The sequence below is a fragment of the Strix aluco genome, chromosome 4 (genome assembly GCF_031877795.1).
Source record: "Strix aluco isolate bStrAlu1 chromosome 4, bStrAlu1.hap1, whole genome shotgun sequence".
NCBI lineage: Eukaryota > Metazoa > Chordata > Aves > Strigiformes > Strigidae > Strix > Strix aluco.
The window spans coordinates 79,595,597-79,615,869 of record NC_133934.1 but is presented as its reverse complement, the minus strand read 5'-3'; the positions used below and the strand labels follow the sequence as shown (position 1 = coordinate 79,615,869).

General features: G+C 42.7%; 1 protein-coding gene across 1 annotated transcript in view; it reads left to right on the top strand.

The window, feature by feature from the left end:
* FREM3 (FRAS1 related extracellular matrix 3) overlaps positions 1–17,683 on the top strand; it is a 69,607-nt gene extending 51,924 nt beyond the window's left edge. The window contains exons 11-24 of the mRNA XM_074821284.1: positions 551–733; positions 2,304–2,434; positions 4,002–4,160; positions 5,390–5,693; positions 7,675–7,806; positions 8,098–8,429; positions 9,882–10,074; positions 10,839–10,943; positions 11,199–11,326; positions 12,203–12,337; positions 14,722–14,848; positions 15,928–16,115; positions 16,203–16,349; positions 17,153–17,683. Of these exons, the coding sequence (XP_074677385.1) occupies positions 551–733; positions 2,304–2,434; positions 4,002–4,160; positions 5,390–5,693; positions 7,675–7,806; positions 8,098–8,429; positions 9,882–10,074; positions 10,839–10,943; positions 11,199–11,326; positions 12,203–12,337; positions 14,722–14,848; positions 15,928–16,115; positions 16,203–16,349; positions 17,153–17,683 (2,795 nt within the window). The remainder of the gene's footprint in view (positions 1–550; positions 734–2,303; positions 2,435–4,001; positions 4,161–5,389; positions 5,694–7,674; positions 7,807–8,097; positions 8,430–9,881; positions 10,075–10,838; positions 10,944–11,198; positions 11,327–12,202; positions 12,338–14,721; positions 14,849–15,927; positions 16,116–16,202; positions 16,350–17,152) is intronic.
* The last annotated feature ends 2,590 nt before the right edge of the window (positions 17,684–20,273 follow it).

The following is a 20,273-nucleotide window of genomic DNA, read 5'->3' as shown; positions in this document are numbered from 1 at the left end:
TTGTAATTAGCTCTGCTTCTTTAAACCTGCCAACCCACATGTCAGTGGTGCTCAGGTCGCAGGGACTAATACCGCGGGAGGTTAAAACCTTCCTGGAGACATCAGCACAAACACCAATATGGTGGTTACAAAATGTCCGTTTATTAAACTGTGTATTTTACATATATGCGTTCGCCAAGCACCTCCTTCGTGGGTGTGCCCTTAGTGTTACAAGCCCATCCATCACGTTACCTCATAACAAGGGGGGGCTACAGCTATTCCCTCCATACATCGCGAGATCTTCTGAACGCCACTCCCTACAGCTACAAATGTCTATCTGAATTCCAGTTTCTGAAATATTTCACTTCTATCATTCCACACTGCAGTCAATAAACCAAATAAATTAATAGCCAGACAATCACTTTGAATTTTCAGGTTTGTTATGACCTTCTCATTTCCTTTGGTTTATCCACTCTCAGATAAGGTATTTGCACTTGGTCTAGTTTACATGAGTAAATTTATTTTTTTTTTTAACATTCAGGTTTCTGTTGTGTTTTTTTTTCTTGTCTAGAACCAGTGATTAAATTGTCTGAAATAAAACACAGCATTCAGGAGCCTCAGGAACCTGGAGAAATTGCACTAGTAAGAATCCATGTTCTACGCCTCGGTGATAGCTCCAAAGTATCTGTTGTCAGAGTGCACACAAAGGATGGCTCAGCCACCTCAGGGGAAGACTACAATCCAATGTCAGAAGGTAAGGGCTTCATTGGGTGTAGGGATGGGAAACATTACTTTGGAAAATTCCTTCCTGCAAATGAATGCTGGACAGGGAGCTGAATTCTTGTCTTGGTAACCAAATGGCAAGTATTGTACTTTAGACTAAGAGTTCCTGCTTCACTTTGTGTGTTTTGGAATCGGAGATTTGAGCGTTGTCTATTTTTGTTTTTCTCCAAGGTAATTGTGGGACCTGTAAGGGACTGTATTAGTATAGGATTGGACGTGAGATCCTGTTTGCTCTGGGATACTTAGAATTTCCTAACCTGGAATGCAAACTCCTTATTTCTTCATAAGAATGAAAGTTCAGCCTAGCTCAGGCTGTTATCTACCCAAGTCATGTGTATGAGCAGAATTTGGTTCTTGAGCTTTGCCTTCAGGTCCCCTGAGGTGGCAGAGGGTTGGGATATTACGATAGACAGTTTATACAGAAATAGGCTCACATTCCTGGTTCTACTATTTTAAGGCAATTGTCTAGATTTATTCTGCTTTCATCATCCTGCAGTATGGAATAGAGATCCGCCCTAAGCATGTACAGTAAGAAGCTGCCAGTGGTGGCAAGCTTTTCATATGAAAGCCCACTCCTGGGAGCTGGCACCTGGGTCCCCTGTCTCCCAGGAAGGAGTCCAGACTTTGAGGTTACAGACCCATATTCTTTTTATGTGACCCGCTGCATTTCGATTTGCTTTCCTCATAGTGACATGGTTTTGATGGAGTGTCACCCTCACAGGAACAGTTTATAGCCTGGTGATTATGCAGACTTCCTAGGGGTTTAGCTTTTCTACAGTGTCTCCCAGGGAGGTATGACCTTGAATATGATGAAAGTAAAATGAGGTCTCTCATTTCTTGAATATTCATGCTATTGACTGGGCTGGTGTCAGAAAAATGAGTACCACTTCCTCCTGACTCTTAGCAAGAAATCCCCACTTGTTTTCCAGAGGAAGGACCATAGATGACTATTTCTAATAGACCGTTCTTGTCTTGGGATTTCATGTCTCCTAAAGACCTAACTAATGCCAAGTATGTTGACTTTTCGGCTCAAAGTGCGGGTGTTTTGGATCCTACTTAAACATGCACTGCAAATGGAGCCTGAGGCAGTATCCATACTGGTATAATAATGTACGTGGGACCATTCCTTGACATGCAGATCCACTCTGTTGAACTCTCTTTGCCACTGAAGCAGCATCTCTACATGCAGACTGCCTCCCTGGCCCACACTAATTCTGAACTGTGTCCAGGAATTGTTTGGAAGAAAGCTATTTGGCTTGGCACAAAATCATGTTAGGATATTATGTTATGATGGTATTTTAAGTCTTCCAACAAGTCATCAATATCAACTTGTAGTTTTTTTTCCTGTCCAGCAAAAGCAGGTTACTTTCACTTGGTCATTGTGCTGAAGAACAGATACTAACAGCTCAGTCTACTACTACATTCTACTTAGAGCAAAACCATGTTATTGCAAAAGAAAACTGTACTTGAACATAATTGCCAAAGAAAACAATTGTTTGGCTCTTGATTTTGCATTAATTTGCTGGGTTTTTTTTAATCAGATATTGAATTCAGAGAAGGAGAAACTGAGCATTTTGTTGAAGTAGAGATTCTGTATGACGGCATAAGAGAAATGAGAGAAGCATTTACAGTCCACCTGAAAGCTGATGAGAACATGGTAGCAGAGACACAGGTAACCACTGTTGACAACAAAAGTTGCCGTTTGTAATGATGATTTTTTTTATTTGTGTAAAAACATCTAAAAGCCCATGTACTCACAGCATGCATGACACCCTGGTATTCATATGCTCCTGTGGTTAGTTTGGGGCATACCTGTGTAAGTTAGCTGAAAATCCACACGCTTTGAACAAAGTCTAGAAGCACTGAATTACAAGTTTTATGTGCGACCCACTAAAGGCTTCACAGATAGTTTGGCAGTGGAGAGCGCTCTCATTCTTTCCAAGTTTTTGGTATACATCTTAGGAAAGTATGGTGCACTAATTGGCTTGCAGAAACCTGTTCTGACTTTTCCCATTACAGATGGTGAAAAGTATCAAAGATTTAAAAATATAAAAAAAGAAAGCAAGATGCTGTGATTGGCAGGTTTTGTTTGTATTAATAGTGTCTCTGGCTGCTACCAGACCCAGATCAACGGAGATCCTGCGTTGGTCGCTTTCTAAAGGTGTGCATTGAGCTGTGGCAGCAGCAGCTGCAGCCATGCTGTGGTGCTCTGATCGGTGCTCTGCACCGCTTCGTGGGCTCCAGAGGAAGGCACGAATGGGGACACATGGGTATAGATTTGTCTCCCATTTCTTCCTTTATTTTGGTGAAGCAGAGGAGAGCACAGCAAGTGTTAGCGCTACTACAGTTCTGAAGAGCACCGCTTGCCATTTTGGGCTATCAAATTTGACTCAAACACTAGCAACTTCTTATTTCAGTATTATATACATTAAATTACTACATGCAGAGAAACTATGGCCCTGTGATCCATTACATCATACTTGGTAAATTTGTAGGCCGCAATTTTAAAAACAGAGGCTCTAAAGTTTACACACAGTCTTAAGTTGGTAAAAGCCTAAGCTGACTGTCAAGTGATACCAAATTGATGTGTAGGCTGAAGCTACTACATGGTCTCTGGAATTAGATTAGGAGAGTTTGGGGTTTGTTTTTGTATTTTATGTTTGTGGCAAGGTTTTGACAGGAAGTCAGGAGTGAAGTTGAGTGTGGGAAAATGAGGAGGAAAAGTGGTGGTTTAATGTTTGTCTTTGTTTCTTACTAGCCAAATCTACTTTAATTGGCAATAAATTAAATTAATTTTCCCCAAGTTGAGTGTGTTTTGCCCATTAGTGTAATTGGTGAGTAATCTCCCTGTCTTTAGCTGGACCCATGAGCTTTCTCATCCTGTTTCTTCCTCCTGCCATGCTGAAGATGGGGAGTGAGTGAGAATTGGGTGTGTGTTTGTGCCAAGGCTAACTTTTTTTTTTAAAGAAAAATGGGAATATTTTATTTCCCTTTTCGTAGTGCTTGCGGAATTAATGCTTCCTTAATTTTTAGCTGGTTGCGGGTGAACAGGTTTTAAGTAGAAAACCTATAAAAACCGCTGAGGAGTGAATCTTCCTTAATACAAAGCACCATTTTATCAAAGAATCCTGGGTAAAACCTTAATGAGTTTGGTGGCAGAAATTAAGTTGTGGGCACAAATTCTCCTTCCCCCTCCATTCCTTATTTTCAGCAGTAACCTTTTCTCTCTCTCAACTCAGATGAGTAAAGCCATTGTGTACATTGAAGAAATGGACAGCGTGGCAGATGTGACGTTTCCAGCTGTGCCCCAGGTTGTCTCACTTCTGATGTATGACGATACTGCTAAAAGCAAGGAGAATCCACACCCTCCCACTGGTTATCCTGTTGTCTGTGTAACGGTAAGGCTTGTTTCTGTATGCTTTTGTCCAACTTACTCATTCCATGCTCTGGATCATGTAAGAAAATTGAAAAAGTGTTCAATTCTGGAAAGTGACAACTAAAAGCAGCAAGGTGTTACTGTGTCAGAGACGCTTGTGTAAGTCTTTCTGCTGACCTAATTCAGAAGGAGAGCTTCCAAGAGAGGGTCACTAATGCCCCTAGGGTCACTGTTTCTGCAGTGAGTGTTTCTTGCTGATCTGAATAGGTCTTTGGTACTGGGCTGTGTTGCCAAACTAATACCCGCTTCCAGGGGATCACTTGGGCACATGGAATGAGGGCCAGAAAAATAGAGGTTTCTGAACCCAAAGCTGAGCAGGCAGGAAGGTGAAGAGGAGCCAAGTGCTGCCCAAACAAGGGTTGTGGCTGGGCCATACAGTGCTTTCCAGAAACAGTTTGCATCCTGGGCTTTGTGAGCAGAGCTGTGCCATGAGCAGCTGGGCAGCAGATTTGACCAAAGCTGACTGAACAGCCTCTGGTATCAGCCATCTGCCCCATCTGCAGGAGACTGCTCTCCCACACAGAGGGACACGTACTTGTGTGCCTGCCGCTTCTATGTAAAGTCAGGTGTTTTAAACTGTTGATCAAGGATGATTTGGGGGGGCGGGGGGGAAGAGCTGAATTTTGCACTAGCAAAAGGCACACGTTCATCTTCGTTCCTTTCTGATTCTGTTGTGGGAGAGCAGCAACAGACTGCTGGGAGGAGTGCAGTTGTAACTTGGCAGCTCTTTGCCGGGGATGTATGAATTCAGCCCGTTCATTTTATGTTTCTAACAGTTTCTAATTTATTAGAGTGGTTTCAAACTGGGATTTTTCAAGCTAGCTTGTCTAAATTTAGGAGAACTGACTGATGTTGTCAAACAAGAGTTCAGATTTTGGAGTTAGCACTAGCATTTTCCAAGTTTGCATGGTCAGAGGTGGCACATGAATTGTAATGGGAACTCACTACTATCTGGGGTTTGGTTTTTTTGTTTGTTTGTTCTTGTTTTCAATTTAAAAAGCCCTATGGCATTCATTCATATCTCCTCAGTTAAGGGGAAAATAGTGTGCCTGCATGAAGATCTTATTTTGCTAATACAGTTTTAGTAATAAGCATGGTACTGTTAGAATAATGCTTAACAGTTTGCTTGCCTGGAGCAGGTGTAGGTAAGAATATTTAACCCCCTTATTTTGTGTCAATGCCAACCCATAGGCATGCAATCCCAAATATTCAGACTACGACAAAACCGGATCCATCTGCGCCACGGAAAACATCAATGATACTCTGACCCTGTACCGCTGGCTTGTCAGTGCTCCAAGTGGGAGTGATGGTGTCACCAGCCCCATGAGGGAAGCAGACTCCAACACTTTTTTTACCGGCACCAAATCCATCTCCCTGGACTCTATATACTTTCAGGCAGGCTCCAGGCTTCAGTGTGCAGCTCGAGCTGTGAATGCCAACGGTGATGCTGGTCTGGAGCTGCTAAGTCCAATTTATACAGTTAACAGAGGAGAAGGTAAGTTTTTAATGATGGGAATTGGGTAGCCTCTCTTGGGAAAAGATGAGGTAGTGTTTGCAGCTGATGGAGGTCTGCCATGGGGTGTTTTGTTTTAGGGCATTAGTGCCTGTATGTTAGTTAATCTTTTTTTCATTCACACACGGCACTGTTGCTAGTGAAAGGCAAAAGCATCTTGTTATCATCTCATCAGCTGTGGTATTTCGTGAGTTTATTCCCATCGTAGGTCACGTGTAAGTAACTAGTGGCTGTGTAATAGTCATAATGATTTTTTTTACACCTAATTAGACTAGTGACTAGAGCAGAATTTGACTTCCCCAGTCTTGGGTCCTTTGCTTTTCTCAGATAGATAGATAGATAGATAGATATTTCAAATACACCTCTATTTCAAAGTGTTTTTAGTTTAAACAGCACAGCTGCCGACACCGAGAGCAGATTGTAGCTGTATTGAATTTGATATTGTCTAAAGACCTGCAGATGAAAGACAGTTAAAATACAAGTTCTGGAAAAGGGTGGGGGCATGAAATACATGTGGAAACTCTGATATTGCAGCATTGCATGCATAACTGCTGAGAACTTATGCAATGCCTCAGAAGGCAAGGGGACATCCTTAATTCTGGGTTTAGCCCACATCCTTCAGGTTTCTTAATTGTGATCCGTATTTACATGTGTATGTCAAATCTGTTGCTTTCTTCCAGAAATTCAAATGAGGAAAATGCATCTTTTTGCTCAATCAGCTAGTGACTAGAACAGTTACTTGGGAGTTATTTTAAAGTCCTAGTCTGTCCAAATTAAAGCAGGAGCCTGACTTTATAGCGTGTCAGGATTCACAGGGCCAAATTGTTGGGTGCTAGGGTGTGACTCTTCTCTGTCTCTTTAGACTAAAGTGTTCTCATTTTAGTCAGCTCACTGACTATGCAAATAGGTCGTGCTGTGCTACCTCACATGTTTTGTGCAGCTCAGACCTTCTGCTACATCTCCTCTGCTACATGGAGTCCTTCCTCTCCATCTCCTCCAGCCGCAGTGCAAAACCCCTGGTAGGGTTGAACTATGTGGGAAGAACTGTAAAATTTTTGTGTTACCAGGGTATTAGTGATGGTCCTGTTGTAGTGGCAGTGGCCTGTCATTATAAGACAAGACGAAGCTGGTGGATAGAGGCGGTAATTTTTGTTAAGATCACAAGCTGGGGAAGGAAGGGAAGCTTTTGGGGATGTAATCTGGACTGAAATCCATCAGGTTTTAGGCAGTTATGTTCATGCTCAGTGGCTGAAAAGTAGCTCCCTTGAGACTTTCCATTGTTACCAAGTTAGGCAATAGCCTGTGAAGTTTTCAAGGTTCCCTGAGGCTCCTAAGTGTTAAATTTATAGGTCCAAAGTGGCCATTATGCACTATAACTCCTCTGTGGATTTACCGCTATGCTCCTAAAATGCCAGATCTTTGCGTAACTTAATCAGATATTATCTTTGCCTCAGTCATACACAGAAAAAGAACAAACCTGAAATACCTCTCCAGTGTAAGTGGTGGATCCTGCAGAACAGCACAAACTGCCTCTCTCTGTTTTAGTTAGCTGTTGTCTGCAAGATGTTGGGTCCCGCCAGGCAGCCTGGTTTTTGTGGCAAGAGCTCAGGTGTGGTTGTGAACCACCCTACTCTTCACCTCCATCAGTGATGGCAGCCAAGGTAAATGCTGATCTAAAGCTGCCATTTCCCAGTTTCTAGGGAGGAAAAACAAATCCTCATCAGGAAGAGGTTTGGTTCCTCAGCCGCTGCTGGGCATTGAAGGGTTCTCATACTGCTGCCTTTGCCTCTCTGGAAAAGGACCTCTTGACCCTAGGGGTTAGCATGGGCAGAACAGTGAGGAACTCCCTAATTAGCGTGTTGATGTTTCTGCATTTTTCTGACCTAGCTCTATGGACAGGCATCTCCAAGCTGCTTGACACAGTTTAGGAGGCATCGCACAACCTGTCTTTCCCTTCGCTCAGGTCTTTGCCAACCTCGCATCCCAGGAACAGTAGGAGCAGAACCTTTCTCGGCTAAAATTCGTTACACAGGTCCAGATGATCCTGACCATCCCAATCTGATCCGACTAACAGTCACAATGCCCCATATGGATGGTAAGCATCAAGTGGTGAGAGTTAATTAACACATGCTGCTTTGGGCTTTTCCTCTCGCACAGGTTTGTCTCCACAGTTGTTTGCTGCATTGTGGCAGAACCGTGAATAATCCATGTTTAATGAACGTCTTGCAAATTGCAAGGTTTAATGTATGGATGAAACACTGGGCTTCCTTAGCTCCTATGTTTCCAGACTCCACCTCTAAAAATACGTTCACAAGCAGTTAATGAATACTTCATTTGTTCTTTTACTTTCAGGCTGTTAATGGGTCACGTGATATTTATGTTTCAGGAATGCTGCCGGTTATCTCCACACGCCCCTTATCCAACTTCGAGCTAACACTTAGTCCAGATGGCACTCGTGTGGGACACCACAAGTGCTCCAACCTACTGGACTATAATGAGATCCAGACCAAACATGGGTTTATTACAGAGGAAACAAAGAACCCCAAAGTGGTTGGAGAAGCATCCCCTTACCAGTACAGCATTGCTCTGCGGTCTGCCAAAACCTTGCGCTTCTACCAGAACCTCAACCTTGAGGCTTGCCTTTGGGAGTTCAACAGTTACTACGATATATCTGAGCTGCTGGCTGACTGCGGTGGCTCTGTTAGCACAGATGGGCAGGTATGTGGCACTGAAGCACCTTCCTCTCTCAACAGGAGGCTTTGGAAGCACAAGTCCAACAGAAAGCGTTACTAAGGATTGCATGAGAAAGGATTTAGTCACTGCGCAGGCGGTTTGATACATATTCCGTTAGCACAAATGTTTTTAGATGTACACGTTTGCCCCGTATTTCTGCGCACAGACATGATTCATCTTCCCGGTAGCTGAGCTTACTGCATGGCTGTTGCTCCTAGTCTGGATTTTAGAAACTGCTTTTTTGACCCAAAGAGCTTTTCCAAACTGTGTACCTGCTTATGCTATCACCCAAAGTCTGTGTAGCAGCATATTCAAAAAGGAGGGTCCAATTTTATTGCCTTATAGAAGTAAACCATGTGTGTAAAGTATATTATTGACCCTAGAAGTGTGTTTTAAGGCTACACAAAAAAATGCTTTTTTTACAAAAAAAAAACCTAAAAGACTTTTTTAATTAGAAGCTCTAATTTAGGTTTACAGTGTTTGGGCTTTAGGCAGAGCTGTCAAGTAGGTGAGATTTTTATAAATAGAAGATTGAATGATAAGGAACAAACACACACCTAATTTTCCTGAGAAAAACAGGCCATCCTTCCAGGTCTTGGATACGAATTGCATCAACATCAATCACAGAGCACATGGTGGCTCCCCTGTGTAGTGTCTGCCAGCATACTGTGTTTACTTGGAAAATAACCCAGCGCACAAGCACCCTACAGCAATTGCACTTACATTACAGGAAATTCCAGGGGGCTGTAGAGCCTCTGTGCAGACTCCACTTTGAATCAGCCTTGGCTCAGCAGCTTTCCCATTCTGTAGGTGCTCAACTGTTACCTTCTCAGTTGATGCTTAGTGGTCAAAGATTTATTTACTAATTATCTGCTTGGCCTCCCATTCTGGTTGCTTGTTAGTCACTTGGTAGAGAGAGAGCTTCTTAACTCAGACCATAATTTTAAATTGCAGTGTTTCAGGGTGCCATAATCCATAGACTTCAATCTATTGTAAAAGTAGGTGTTACTTACAGGACTCATTTTTAAATTTGTGTTTGATTTCTGAATGCCTAAGGGATCTGGCAGTTCTGATCTGGAATTTTAATTTAGGCCACCTTCAATTTTTATGGAGTTTCTTTTGAAAGTTTTGGTTTGTGGGTTTGTTTTGTTTTTTTAAATTCCAAGGTAAAACAAAATCTTGGTCCTTGTTTTGGAGAGGTACAACCCCTGTTATGTTACACCGGCAAAGATTTGAGGACACTCTCTAGTGAGGTGATTTGTAGGACCTGAAATAATAGTGATGTCAGTAACAGATGTAAGATGTTTTTGTGCAGGTTTTTTTTGCTTAGATTTAAAGAGTGCAGTTCATGAGAATGTAAAGTTGGCAGTGATTTTTTTTTTTTTTTTTTTTTTTTTCAGGTAACCTGCAGTAACCTTGTACCTCAATGTTTTTCAGGTCTTAAATCTGGTGCAGTCGTATGTAACTCTGCGGGTGCCTCTCTATGTCTCCTATGTCTTCTACTCCCCTGCTGCCATTGGTGACTGGCAACATTTTGATTTGCAATCTGAATTGAGACTCACCTTTGTGTATGACACGGCTATCCTATGGAAAGATGGGATAGGCAGCCCTCCTGAATCAGAGCTCCAAGGTGAGCTGTTTCAGATGCCATCATTTCTAAACTCCATCCTATTCAACGTTCTGATGATGGGAGACATATGGTCAATAACTCGGTGCTTTTCATCCTTGAGAATCTCGAAATCAGTAGCAGCACATTGACTCCCTCAGTTAAAACACCCACCCAAAGGACAATTATGTTTGTTTTTTAATGCCCTATGTTACTAGACTAGATGTTTTGAATCTTCCCTCAGTTGCATACCGCTTTGAATCTATAAAAAATGAGATAAATTAGTGCACAGACCAACTCTAAAGCAGACATTCTTATGGAGAGATAGGCTCCAGTGCTGAATTTTGGTACCAGTTACAAGGCAACGGAAGCATTTACACAGCCCTGTGCAGGGGAAGTGCCTGTAAAAGGGACCTTACTGGAGTGAGCAGCCCTGGTGTCCATGTGACAGAAAGTCCCAGACACCTTCTTTCTCCTGCCTGCACTCTGTTATATCAGCTTATGTGGATATACTTCAGGTGGGGCCGGTCTTATGTCATCAAGAGGGAGAAAAAAAGAATGTGCCTTAATGCCTCAAACTACTAGCAGGTGTAAATGAGTGCATTTCTTCTGAAGTTGGTGGATTTGAAGATCTGTCTCAAAATAATCAATTATTGGTATCTGTGAAGAGCACCAGAGTTTAGGTAAAGTGTTTCAGATCTCTAGATGCAGAAAATACATGAAGAGTCTTCCTTTAAAAATGCACTCAGGAAATGTTGGTGGTAAAATCGTTGTCTTTTCCTCCCTAGGCTCCCTCTATCCCACGAGTATGCGGATCAATGATGAAGGGCGACTAGTGGTGAACTTCCGAACGGAGATTCGTTTCCGGGGCCAGCTGGTGATGTCCCACCCAGGTGCGTGCCCAGCCTGTCCACCTCTGCTAGCCAGAGCATCTGTAGTGCTGTCTACCTGGCAGAGGAGAAGGGTATCACAGTAAAGGGTCTGTCTGGGTATAGAAGGAGAGTAAGTAACTGAGGCGCTTCCTTTTCCGGGGTGTAAGTTAATGCCTTTCCATTCTCTGGCTTCTTTGCTTTTGTCTGCTGACTTTATACCATGCCAGGCATCAGTATTAATTATGGCAAATTATAATTTGCCTTTTATTCTTTCAGAAACATCTCTGGCATCAATGGTGATGTCTACTGACCACCCTGGCCTCACATTTACGCTCAGTCTGTTACGAAGTGAGCCGACCTTCCACCAGCCTGTGCAGCAGTGGAGTTTTATTTCCGACTTTGCTGTGAGTTTGCATTCAGACCTGAATTTATGGAAGCAAAGGGAATGTCAGTTTTTAACATACTTTCCATGCAGTCGTCAGCACTATAATATCAGTAACCGTCAACTCATTTGGATGCAGTTGTGTATTCTCATTACGTAATGGTCAGAAGTCCCTGGTTTCCCTGGAGCTTGAGTTCGGAGGCCTGAGCTCATGCTCGCGCTAGCTGGCACCATTCATGGAGCTGTGGCCTCTCTTGAAGAATTTCCCTAACGTTATCTCCCTTGGCATTGTCAGGAAACTGATCCAGGAGTTGCTGTTGCTGTTCTGAGAAGCTGGGTTTTTCCCCACAAAGCTGCTTAGCTCCTGCTGAGCTCAGGAGTCAGTGGGAACTACTGTGGCCCCAAAACCTCTGCCTCTAATAGGGCAGAAGAGTCTTGCTTAAAAGTGTCTTGCTTCTCTGAGAGGGACACAGTTCAGTTACTGAGCTGGCAGGAAAGGAGCCGTTTGCATTAACTAAAAATCCAGCCAAAATCAGCTTCTCTTCAGAGAGTATGTTAGATTTGGACACTGACATGTTTGATTCCCACCACCACCACAGCAAGGTCAGTTCCTCAAAGGCCTGATAGCAGGTATTCTGTATTAGTCCTTATTTTACAGAGAACTAGAGGGGAGACAGCATGTGTCAGTGCCTTGCCTGTGCTGCTGAAGTGCATTGACAGTGGTGCACATGCTTCCTGCATGAGGTAAAGCCCCACGATTGTAAACAGCAATGTCCAAGATAGTGAAAGTCTTTAGGATGCTGCTGGGAATTCAGCTTTACCTCAGGGGCAATGTGAGCTGAAAAAGAGATCGTTCAGAGACTGTGGAGAAATGCTCATTTCTCTAATCTTTTTGCAGGTACGAGATTACTCGGGTACTTACACTGTGAAATTCATCCCTTGCACTGCTGCACCTGGTCAGCAATATGCCCTTCCTGTCATCTGCAACCCACGGGACCCAATTGCATTTGATATGGACATCAGGTTCCAACAGGTACACCATTTTACTTGGGGCTTGCACATTTTTCCATGAAGCCTCGTGGGCAAAACCAGCCAAAAGCAAATTTAGGCTGAAAGGAGGTATTCTGTAACCACTGAAATAATGTTCCAGCATAGGCCATCCAGTACCAGTTGTCAAGAGAAAATCATGGAGTATTTCAGATGGCTTCAGAAGGAGTTTTACAGTGCTTGTAGATTGCTCTTGATGATCTCATCTTCTCAGGTCAGATAAAATCAAACTAAATTAATTCTTTTCCCCATAATTAAAATCTTATTTTTCCATTTATTTACCTCATTGTCTAGCCTATTCCCAAGTACTTTGCTGCTTTTTTTCAGGAAGGCAGGAGCTGAAGGGGGAATTTTAGTTCAAAGTGATACTGTTTTCAAAAACAACTTGTAGTTTGATTTTTAAAACTGAGATTCAGTGTAACAGAATTGTATCAAGAGGGTCTTTTTCTCAAGCAGTGGGAAACGCTTGTTCAGTGTTAGTGTGACTTTGTGACAATGTTCCTGTATATACTAAAGCAAAAAAAAAATAAAAAGCAGTGCACCAAGTAGTGGTAATTTACTATTGTAGACTGTTACAAAGACCAGATTTTCTGTTGCAGCTAGCTTGAGGAATGACTTGAATAGCATTTGGAGACCAAGGGCTCTGAATCTGACACTTAACTTTCAGTGAACATACGAGACTTTTTAAAACCTCTTAGTATAACACTGCGTCCTGCAGTCAATACATTAAAAATGACCTGTTGGGGTTTTTTTTCCCCAAAAGTACTGGATACCTCAGAGCCCTTTTGACCATTAGAACTGCTTTTTAACCTTCTGCTTCATTATCCTGTTGCATGGCATGTGTGGCAAGTGTGGAGACAACTGTATTACATGCAAATTAGCTGACTGTTTCTGTCTTGTTTGCTCAAACAATTGGCGTTGAATTTAATTTAAAGATGCTGCTTCAGCAATAGCCTTCCTGCTGCCACCTTGTTACACAAGACATGAATACTGCACAGGAAAAGGAAAATTATTTGATGAGGAAGGAAATAACTGGAGTTGTGGTGGCATTTGCATGTGAAGTTTATTTTTGCACTTCTGTGAATTTAATCACACCCTGTGGGATGGAAGCTGACTGTTACCTTAGATGCTGGGCTTATTATGTCTTATGAGGAGCAGCTGAGGGAACTGGGGGGGCTTAGTCTGGAGGAGGCTGAGGGGAGACCTCATCGCCCTCTACAACTACCTGAAAGGAGGGTGCAGAGAGCTGGGGATGAACCAAGGAACAAACAATAGGACAAGAGGGAATGGCCTCAAGCTGCGCCAGGGAAGATTTAGACTGGATATTAGGAAGCATTTCTTTCCAGAAGGGGTTGTTGTGTGTTGGAATGGGCTGCCCAGGGAGGTGGTGAAGTCCCCATCCCTGGAGGGGTTGAAGAGTCACGTTGACCCAGCGCTGAGGGATCTGGTGGAGTTGAGAACGGTCAGTGTGAGGTTAATGGTTGGACTGGAGGATCTTCAAGGGCTTTTCCAACCTAGATGATTCTATGATTTATTGTGGTCAACAGGATTAGTCCTTTACTTTATTTCTGTGTTGGAGAGCTGTTGGCCTTCTGTTCCCCTCTACATCTCCCTGCTATTACATGTGTAGTGGGTCTCCCAGCACTCTGCAGTGTCAGAGTCATGGGGCCGGCACGGACCTGCTGCCTGGTGCCAGCGTCCTCCATCCAAATGTGCTGGGCTCTCGTGGGCTCCTGCAGCCATGAGGCATTTGTGGTGGGGAAGGCAGAGAGGTGGTGACTGGGAGCCACCTACCATTGAGTTAACCTACTTGCAGGACAACTCCTGTGTTGTCCTCAGGCATGGGCCAAAGGCCAGGTTACTTTTCTGGGCAAATTGCAGGCAGCTTCTAGGTCACAGGTAGGACATGCACAGTGCAGCTGGGGGTGAGTAGAAGCAGATGAAGTTTCCCATCCTGTGCTTGTTGGTTTGAATATGTTTATTGTTGTTTAGAGTAGGGGAAATAGGTCGTGTTGAGCTAGGTTCTGGTCCTGATCTAGTTTTATTGGCCTCTTGCCCACAGCCCTGTTCTCCCAGTAACTTTTGCAAGTGTCACTGAACAGATACGTTGCTGTCCTATATCTGAGGAAACCGGTATCTTTTGCTGTTTTACTTGGCAACATTTAAATAAAGCACTACAATTGTGTGTTTTAATGGGTCATGATGGGAAGCATGACAGGAGGTTTATATATGTGTGTCTGTAGGAGGGATTCTTATAAATGCTGTGCACTGCTGAAAGGTGTGATCAGCACTTCACTACTATGGCCATGATCATTGTAAAGCTATGACCAAGGCATTTTTTTGATCATTTAATTTCACTTTTCCCCACAGGTCAGTGACCCAGTGGCAGCAGAGTTCAGTCTAAATACTCAAATGTTTCTGCTGTCCAAAAAGGAGCTTTGGATATCGGATGGATCAATGGGATTTGGAGAAGGAGCTGATGTAGCCTTCACTAAAGGTAAAAAGTCAATTGTACATTCAGCATATTTTGAAAGCTGAAACAGAACCACTTTTAACAAGAGCTGAATATTTTACTAGTTTTATAACCCCTGCATGGTCTATGTATTTCCGCTGCGGAAAAGTAAAATACAGAAGCACTAAACTATGATGTAATTTAGTGTAATTGAAACAGGCTTTGGGTCTGTTTATGGGCTCTGAGAGGAAAAGCATTCCAAAGGTAGGTGCATATATCTGAAACTGCAGTTCTGAAAACTCTTGCTCAGTTACTGCATAATCACATATTCCCCTCACTCTGGTTGTTTTGCTTCGAAGCTGCCCTCACTAGAAATTTTTGCCCCATTCTGAGAGGGCTAAGTAATTTCAGTCCTTAGGTTATTTTAGCCAGAAATGCAGGAATTGAATACTTGTACACCTGAGGCTCTTTGACTCGGTCATGCAGCTGTTCTCAGTTGCAGACTGGATGCACAATAACTGAAGCTGGCTTCAGCCAAGCTCCTCAGACTCATTCTTGATTTTTTTTTTTCTTTTTTTTTTTTTTTTTCACTTCTGGCCCCGGGCAGGTGTACTCACTGTACTCAGTCACTCACTGTACACACTGTACTCACTCACTCGCTGATGGGAGCTGTTAGGTTCCAGGGAAACTCCTGGTAATGGCAGTATTGGACCAGAAATAATTTTGGTTTTAATCAGTCCCATATTTGGGTTATCAGTCTGAAATCCAAATGTCCAGTTAAGAACTTTATTTTGCTTGATATAATACTATCAGGTTGGATAGTTTCTTATATGTGAATATGGGTTGCCATCTAGTGAAGAGAAGGGAAGGGCTTGCTTAAAAAAGAGTTGCACTGTAAGAACCACAAGTCAGTACAAATTGTAACAGAAAAATAAGACTAAAGCCCATGATAAGTTAATAGTAACAGCCATGGAAAATCCTGTCTTCACGTACAAAGGGTGATACACTTAAATCTAGATAATTCCTGTCCTGAGAATTTTTAACAACAGTGGTTTGGTAATAATGTGATTTAATAATTTTAAATTGACTGGTATAATGTAAAATGTATTAATCTGCTTTATTAGGATCTGAAATCTATGGCCGAGTGATGGTAGATCCAGTTCAGAATCTTGGTGACTCCTTCAGCTGCAACATCGAGAAGGTGTTCCTCTGCACGGGTGCCGATGGGTATGTGCCCAAGTACAGCCCAGACCATCAGGAATACGGATGCCTGGCTGACTCACCCTCCCTCTTGTACAGATTCAAGATCCTGGTACGTAACCAAAGAGTTATGGTAGCATGCATTTTTAGATCACTCATTTCCACGTGAGTCTGGAAATACTAAACTTACTTCCTTTAGGATAAAGCTCAACCTGAGACACAAACAAGAGCCTTCGGGAACCTGGAGTTTCATGCTGCATTAGCAGCTGATCATGCAGATGCTTTTCCTCTAGTAAAACAGCCTGGTTCTGATGGTTTCAGCCTGTCATCTGCTCCACTCTTCCAGGCAAGTTGTCTGATAAGTATATCACAGAAATTCTTTCATGCTAGAAGATGACTGAGGTGGAGAACAGAGCGTGTAGGTAATCGTGGGCACTATGTTAGTCAGCGACAGACTTTGGCAACACGTTTACTTTGTTCCCTCTCCCTAACAGCGCAGAAACAATGACAGCATTGCTTTGTAACACAGAGCTACCCTTCTGCAGCCTTGCTGCTATTGCAGACATGTACATCTCTGACTGGGAGCAGAAGTCACTGGTTTAGCTTACCATGGGAGCCTTTTTACACAGGGGAAAACTAAGAAATTAGACTTTATTTTCTTGCAATTGGGAGAAAGGAGAAAAAAAAAAAAAAGATACTTGGTTTGTATATGATATGAAATAAAAAAAAGAACTGTGCATCCTGCTTTAAGTCAGATTAATTCAAATTCCTGAAGTCTTTTTTTGGTCTCCTGAAGTGGGGTGGTTCTTGCATAAATTAGGACTAGTGTTTTGTTAGGTAAATGTAGTAGCCTTTCTGCATTAACAGGTTAAAGGCATTAATGTTAATGCCTTTCTGCATTAACATTAGAAAGAAATAGGCTCTCTTAGAACATAGTTTATCTATCTGACCTACTTCAGCAGTCTGCATTAAGAAAAGATTAATCCTATCTCCAAGTGCCTATTTCTGCCATTGACTTTAATTAGAGATATTTGGCAGCAAACTTGGGACGTCTGTCTGGATGAATCTGATGCTTGGTGTTTTCTGGTTTATACTAAATGTGCATGGGGGAGGTTATTCTGGTTTTCATGTGCTCGGGGGTTTTTTAAGGTGGCAGCTGGGCGAGAATGGTACGTTCACACTATTTACACGGTCCGATCGAAGGAGAATGCACACAGGCACAATGGCAAAAGAAGCCTCGACTACCACCACGTGTTGTCCTCTGCTAAAGGAAGCGTTAACACCACAGCCTTTAAACGCAGCAGAAGAGCCAACCCAGACATCCCGGTCCTCACGCAGGGCATCGGAGCGGATAAAAACAGGGGCACGAATATTCAGCATATTGCACTTGACCGTTCTGAGAAAGCAGTTGTCATCCAAAAAGCCGTGGTCCCAGCTGGCGTCACACATCACAGCCCAGTCCTGGAAATCACAAGCAGGGACCCTGGAAACAGGCTTGTACCCATTACTGGAGGCTTGACAGGACTGCTGCTTCTGCTGGGCGCTGTGGTTGTAACTCTTTTTTTGTGGAAGCAGAGGAAGCAGGCCTCTGCTGGGAAAAGCAAAGCGCCTGTCAGCCACTCCAGCAGCAGTGATGCTATGACCACACGACATGACAGCAGTGACAGTTCAGAAGTCTAGACAATTTCTTGGGTGCTTGTCTTTTAAGATGTATTTTCACCAAAAAGCAGACTCTCAAACCTAGCTCTTGGCTGACTCCTTTGCACAGATGCTTGGCTGCTCTTGTTCTAACACTGGTTCAATTATTAGCACTGGGCAGCTATTTCTGATAGGGTTGGTGTGGTAGGTTCATGTGTGAGTGACTTATTTATAGAATTCAAACTCCATGAATGGGAGTTGATGCTTTTTTCTTGGTTTTTAAACCTAGGGTTTTTTTAATGTTTTGAATAGATGCAGCTGTAAATGTGCCTTATATCCACAATGAAAAGTTGGTGCTTAGAAGGATGCTGGTACAGTATCTAGCTTTATATAACTGATTTTGGTTTTGTGGGGTTTGTTGTTGTTTTTTTTAAATAATTATTGATGGGGAAAGAAGAAGGTAGTAGTATTAGAACAGAAGCTAGGTAGTAGATGATGGTGTTGAGTGATACCAACAGTTTTGTCTCAACTTTTAATGAGGACCTCAGACATCTGTATGGTGGTGGGAGACTCACACAGGTAAGGCTGTACTTGTAATTATCTGTAAGGAAAGTATTACATGTGATCAGTGAGAATTTTGTGAGCTCTGGGGTCCCCAACATCAGAAGGACACAGACCTGCTTGAGCGGGTCCGGAGGAGGCCACAAAGATGATCAGGGGTCTGGAGCACCTCCCCTGTGAGGACAGGCTGAGAGAGTTGGGGGTGTTCAGCCTGGAGAAGAGAAGGTTCCAGGGAGACCTTATAGCGGCCTTCCAGTACTGAAAGGGGCTACAGGAAAGGTGGGGAGGGACTCTTTATCAGGGAGTGTAGGGATAGGATGAAGTGTAACAGTTTTAAACTGAAAGCAGGCAGGTTTGGATTAGGTATAAAGAGAAATTCTTTCCTGTGAGGGCGGTGAGGCCCTGGCACAGGTTTCCCAGAGAAGCTGTGGCTGCCCCCTCCCTGGAAGGGTTCAAGGCCAGGTTGGACGGGGCTTTGAGCAACCTGGGCTAGTGGAAGGTGTCCCTGCTTGTGGCGGTGGGGTGGGGACTAGAATGGTCTTTAAGGTCTCTTCCAACCCAAACCATTCTGTGAATTAGAGCTATATTGTAAAGCCACACTAGAAAAATAGTATATTAAGTGCTTTCAAACATGCTTAACAGATGCTAGTACTTCAGAACAATACTAACGACTGCTTTCCCATGCTGTACAATAATTGCCCGTCTTCCTTTGCTTGATACAGACATTATAGCATGAAAATACAGGCAAGTACTTCTAAAAGATACCTTATTTTGCCAGACGGCACGGGGGAAACACTTGTAGCATCTAGAGCGAATACTTTGCTTCGCTTTTTACTTCTACTTGAAAGAAAATGGATTTTCTATAACTAGCAGGATGCCATATGGGAGATTAGGTTCAGTTTGTTTCGCTTTCTGTGTATTGGCACTTGAGAATTGTTAGCACAAATGAAGTGCTGCTCAGCTACTTAATAAATCTTTCTTTTCTGCTTCCTCTAAAGGTTTTTATTTAGGCTAGTTGTAAACAAGCCATCGTGGCTTGTTGTAGTTTGGGGTTTTGATGGTGCTTGGGGTTTTTTTTGTGAAAGGAGATGCTTTTAAAGGAAGGCTTCAGCATTGCGGCATTCCAGTTTACAGTACACTAAGTGTAAGGAGTTAGACTGAGGTCTTCTAGGGCTGCCAATGACAATTCAACTTGTAAAGTGGTGTAGATTGGCTCTTAATTCTGCTGTACATACCAAGTTCTTTTGACTTTTTTGAAGAAGAATGTGTGGTTACTCCAGCTGTTTTCAGCTGGTGTCTGCAACTCAGTCACCTGCAAATAAAAACTAATTTAATGTACTAGTAAGAACTGTACTGCTGTACATGAAATCTACATGTGTGAAATCTGATCTTTTTCTTATGTCCTGTTTTGCTTAAATACTTAAGCTCCAAAAAGCAGATTTTTTTTCAGGGATGCATTTCTCCCAGTTTACACAACACTGATGCTTTTTGATATGTGTTCTTAAAAGGGCCAAAACAGCAAAGATTACTCAATGCAAACTGAGCATTTGTTTTGTGGGGTATTTTTCCCTAGTAAATCCCAAAATTATGCTACATTAGATGATAGATGCCCTGTAACGTAGTTAATTTCATCTCAGTCATTCTATGCCAGATACATAGAAAAGGAAGGACAGTGTAGGAAACGCTGGTGCACAGCCCTTTGATTAGCTCAGTGAACAGTGTGGATTGCCAGACAATTACAGTCTTGCACCCCAGAGTCAGCACCAGTTCTTTCCACAGTAATCAAGACTGTCTCTGCATTTAAGCGGGTTATTTTTATATATTGTTACCTTTTCTGTTCTGACTTGTTGCTGTTTGCTGGTAAAAACAATTCTACCATTCTTAGGCTTAAAAATGTTATAATTTTGTTCCAGTCTGTACGTATGCTGATTGTTAGTTCTTGAGGTAAATACCTGACCTTTCCACTAATGGCAAAACCATTCGTGCAGAAAAATTAAGTTCAATAAAGGTAAGGTACAGAATTTACCGAAATGGGGTTTGACTGGGTGACTTGTAACAAGAAAACACAACT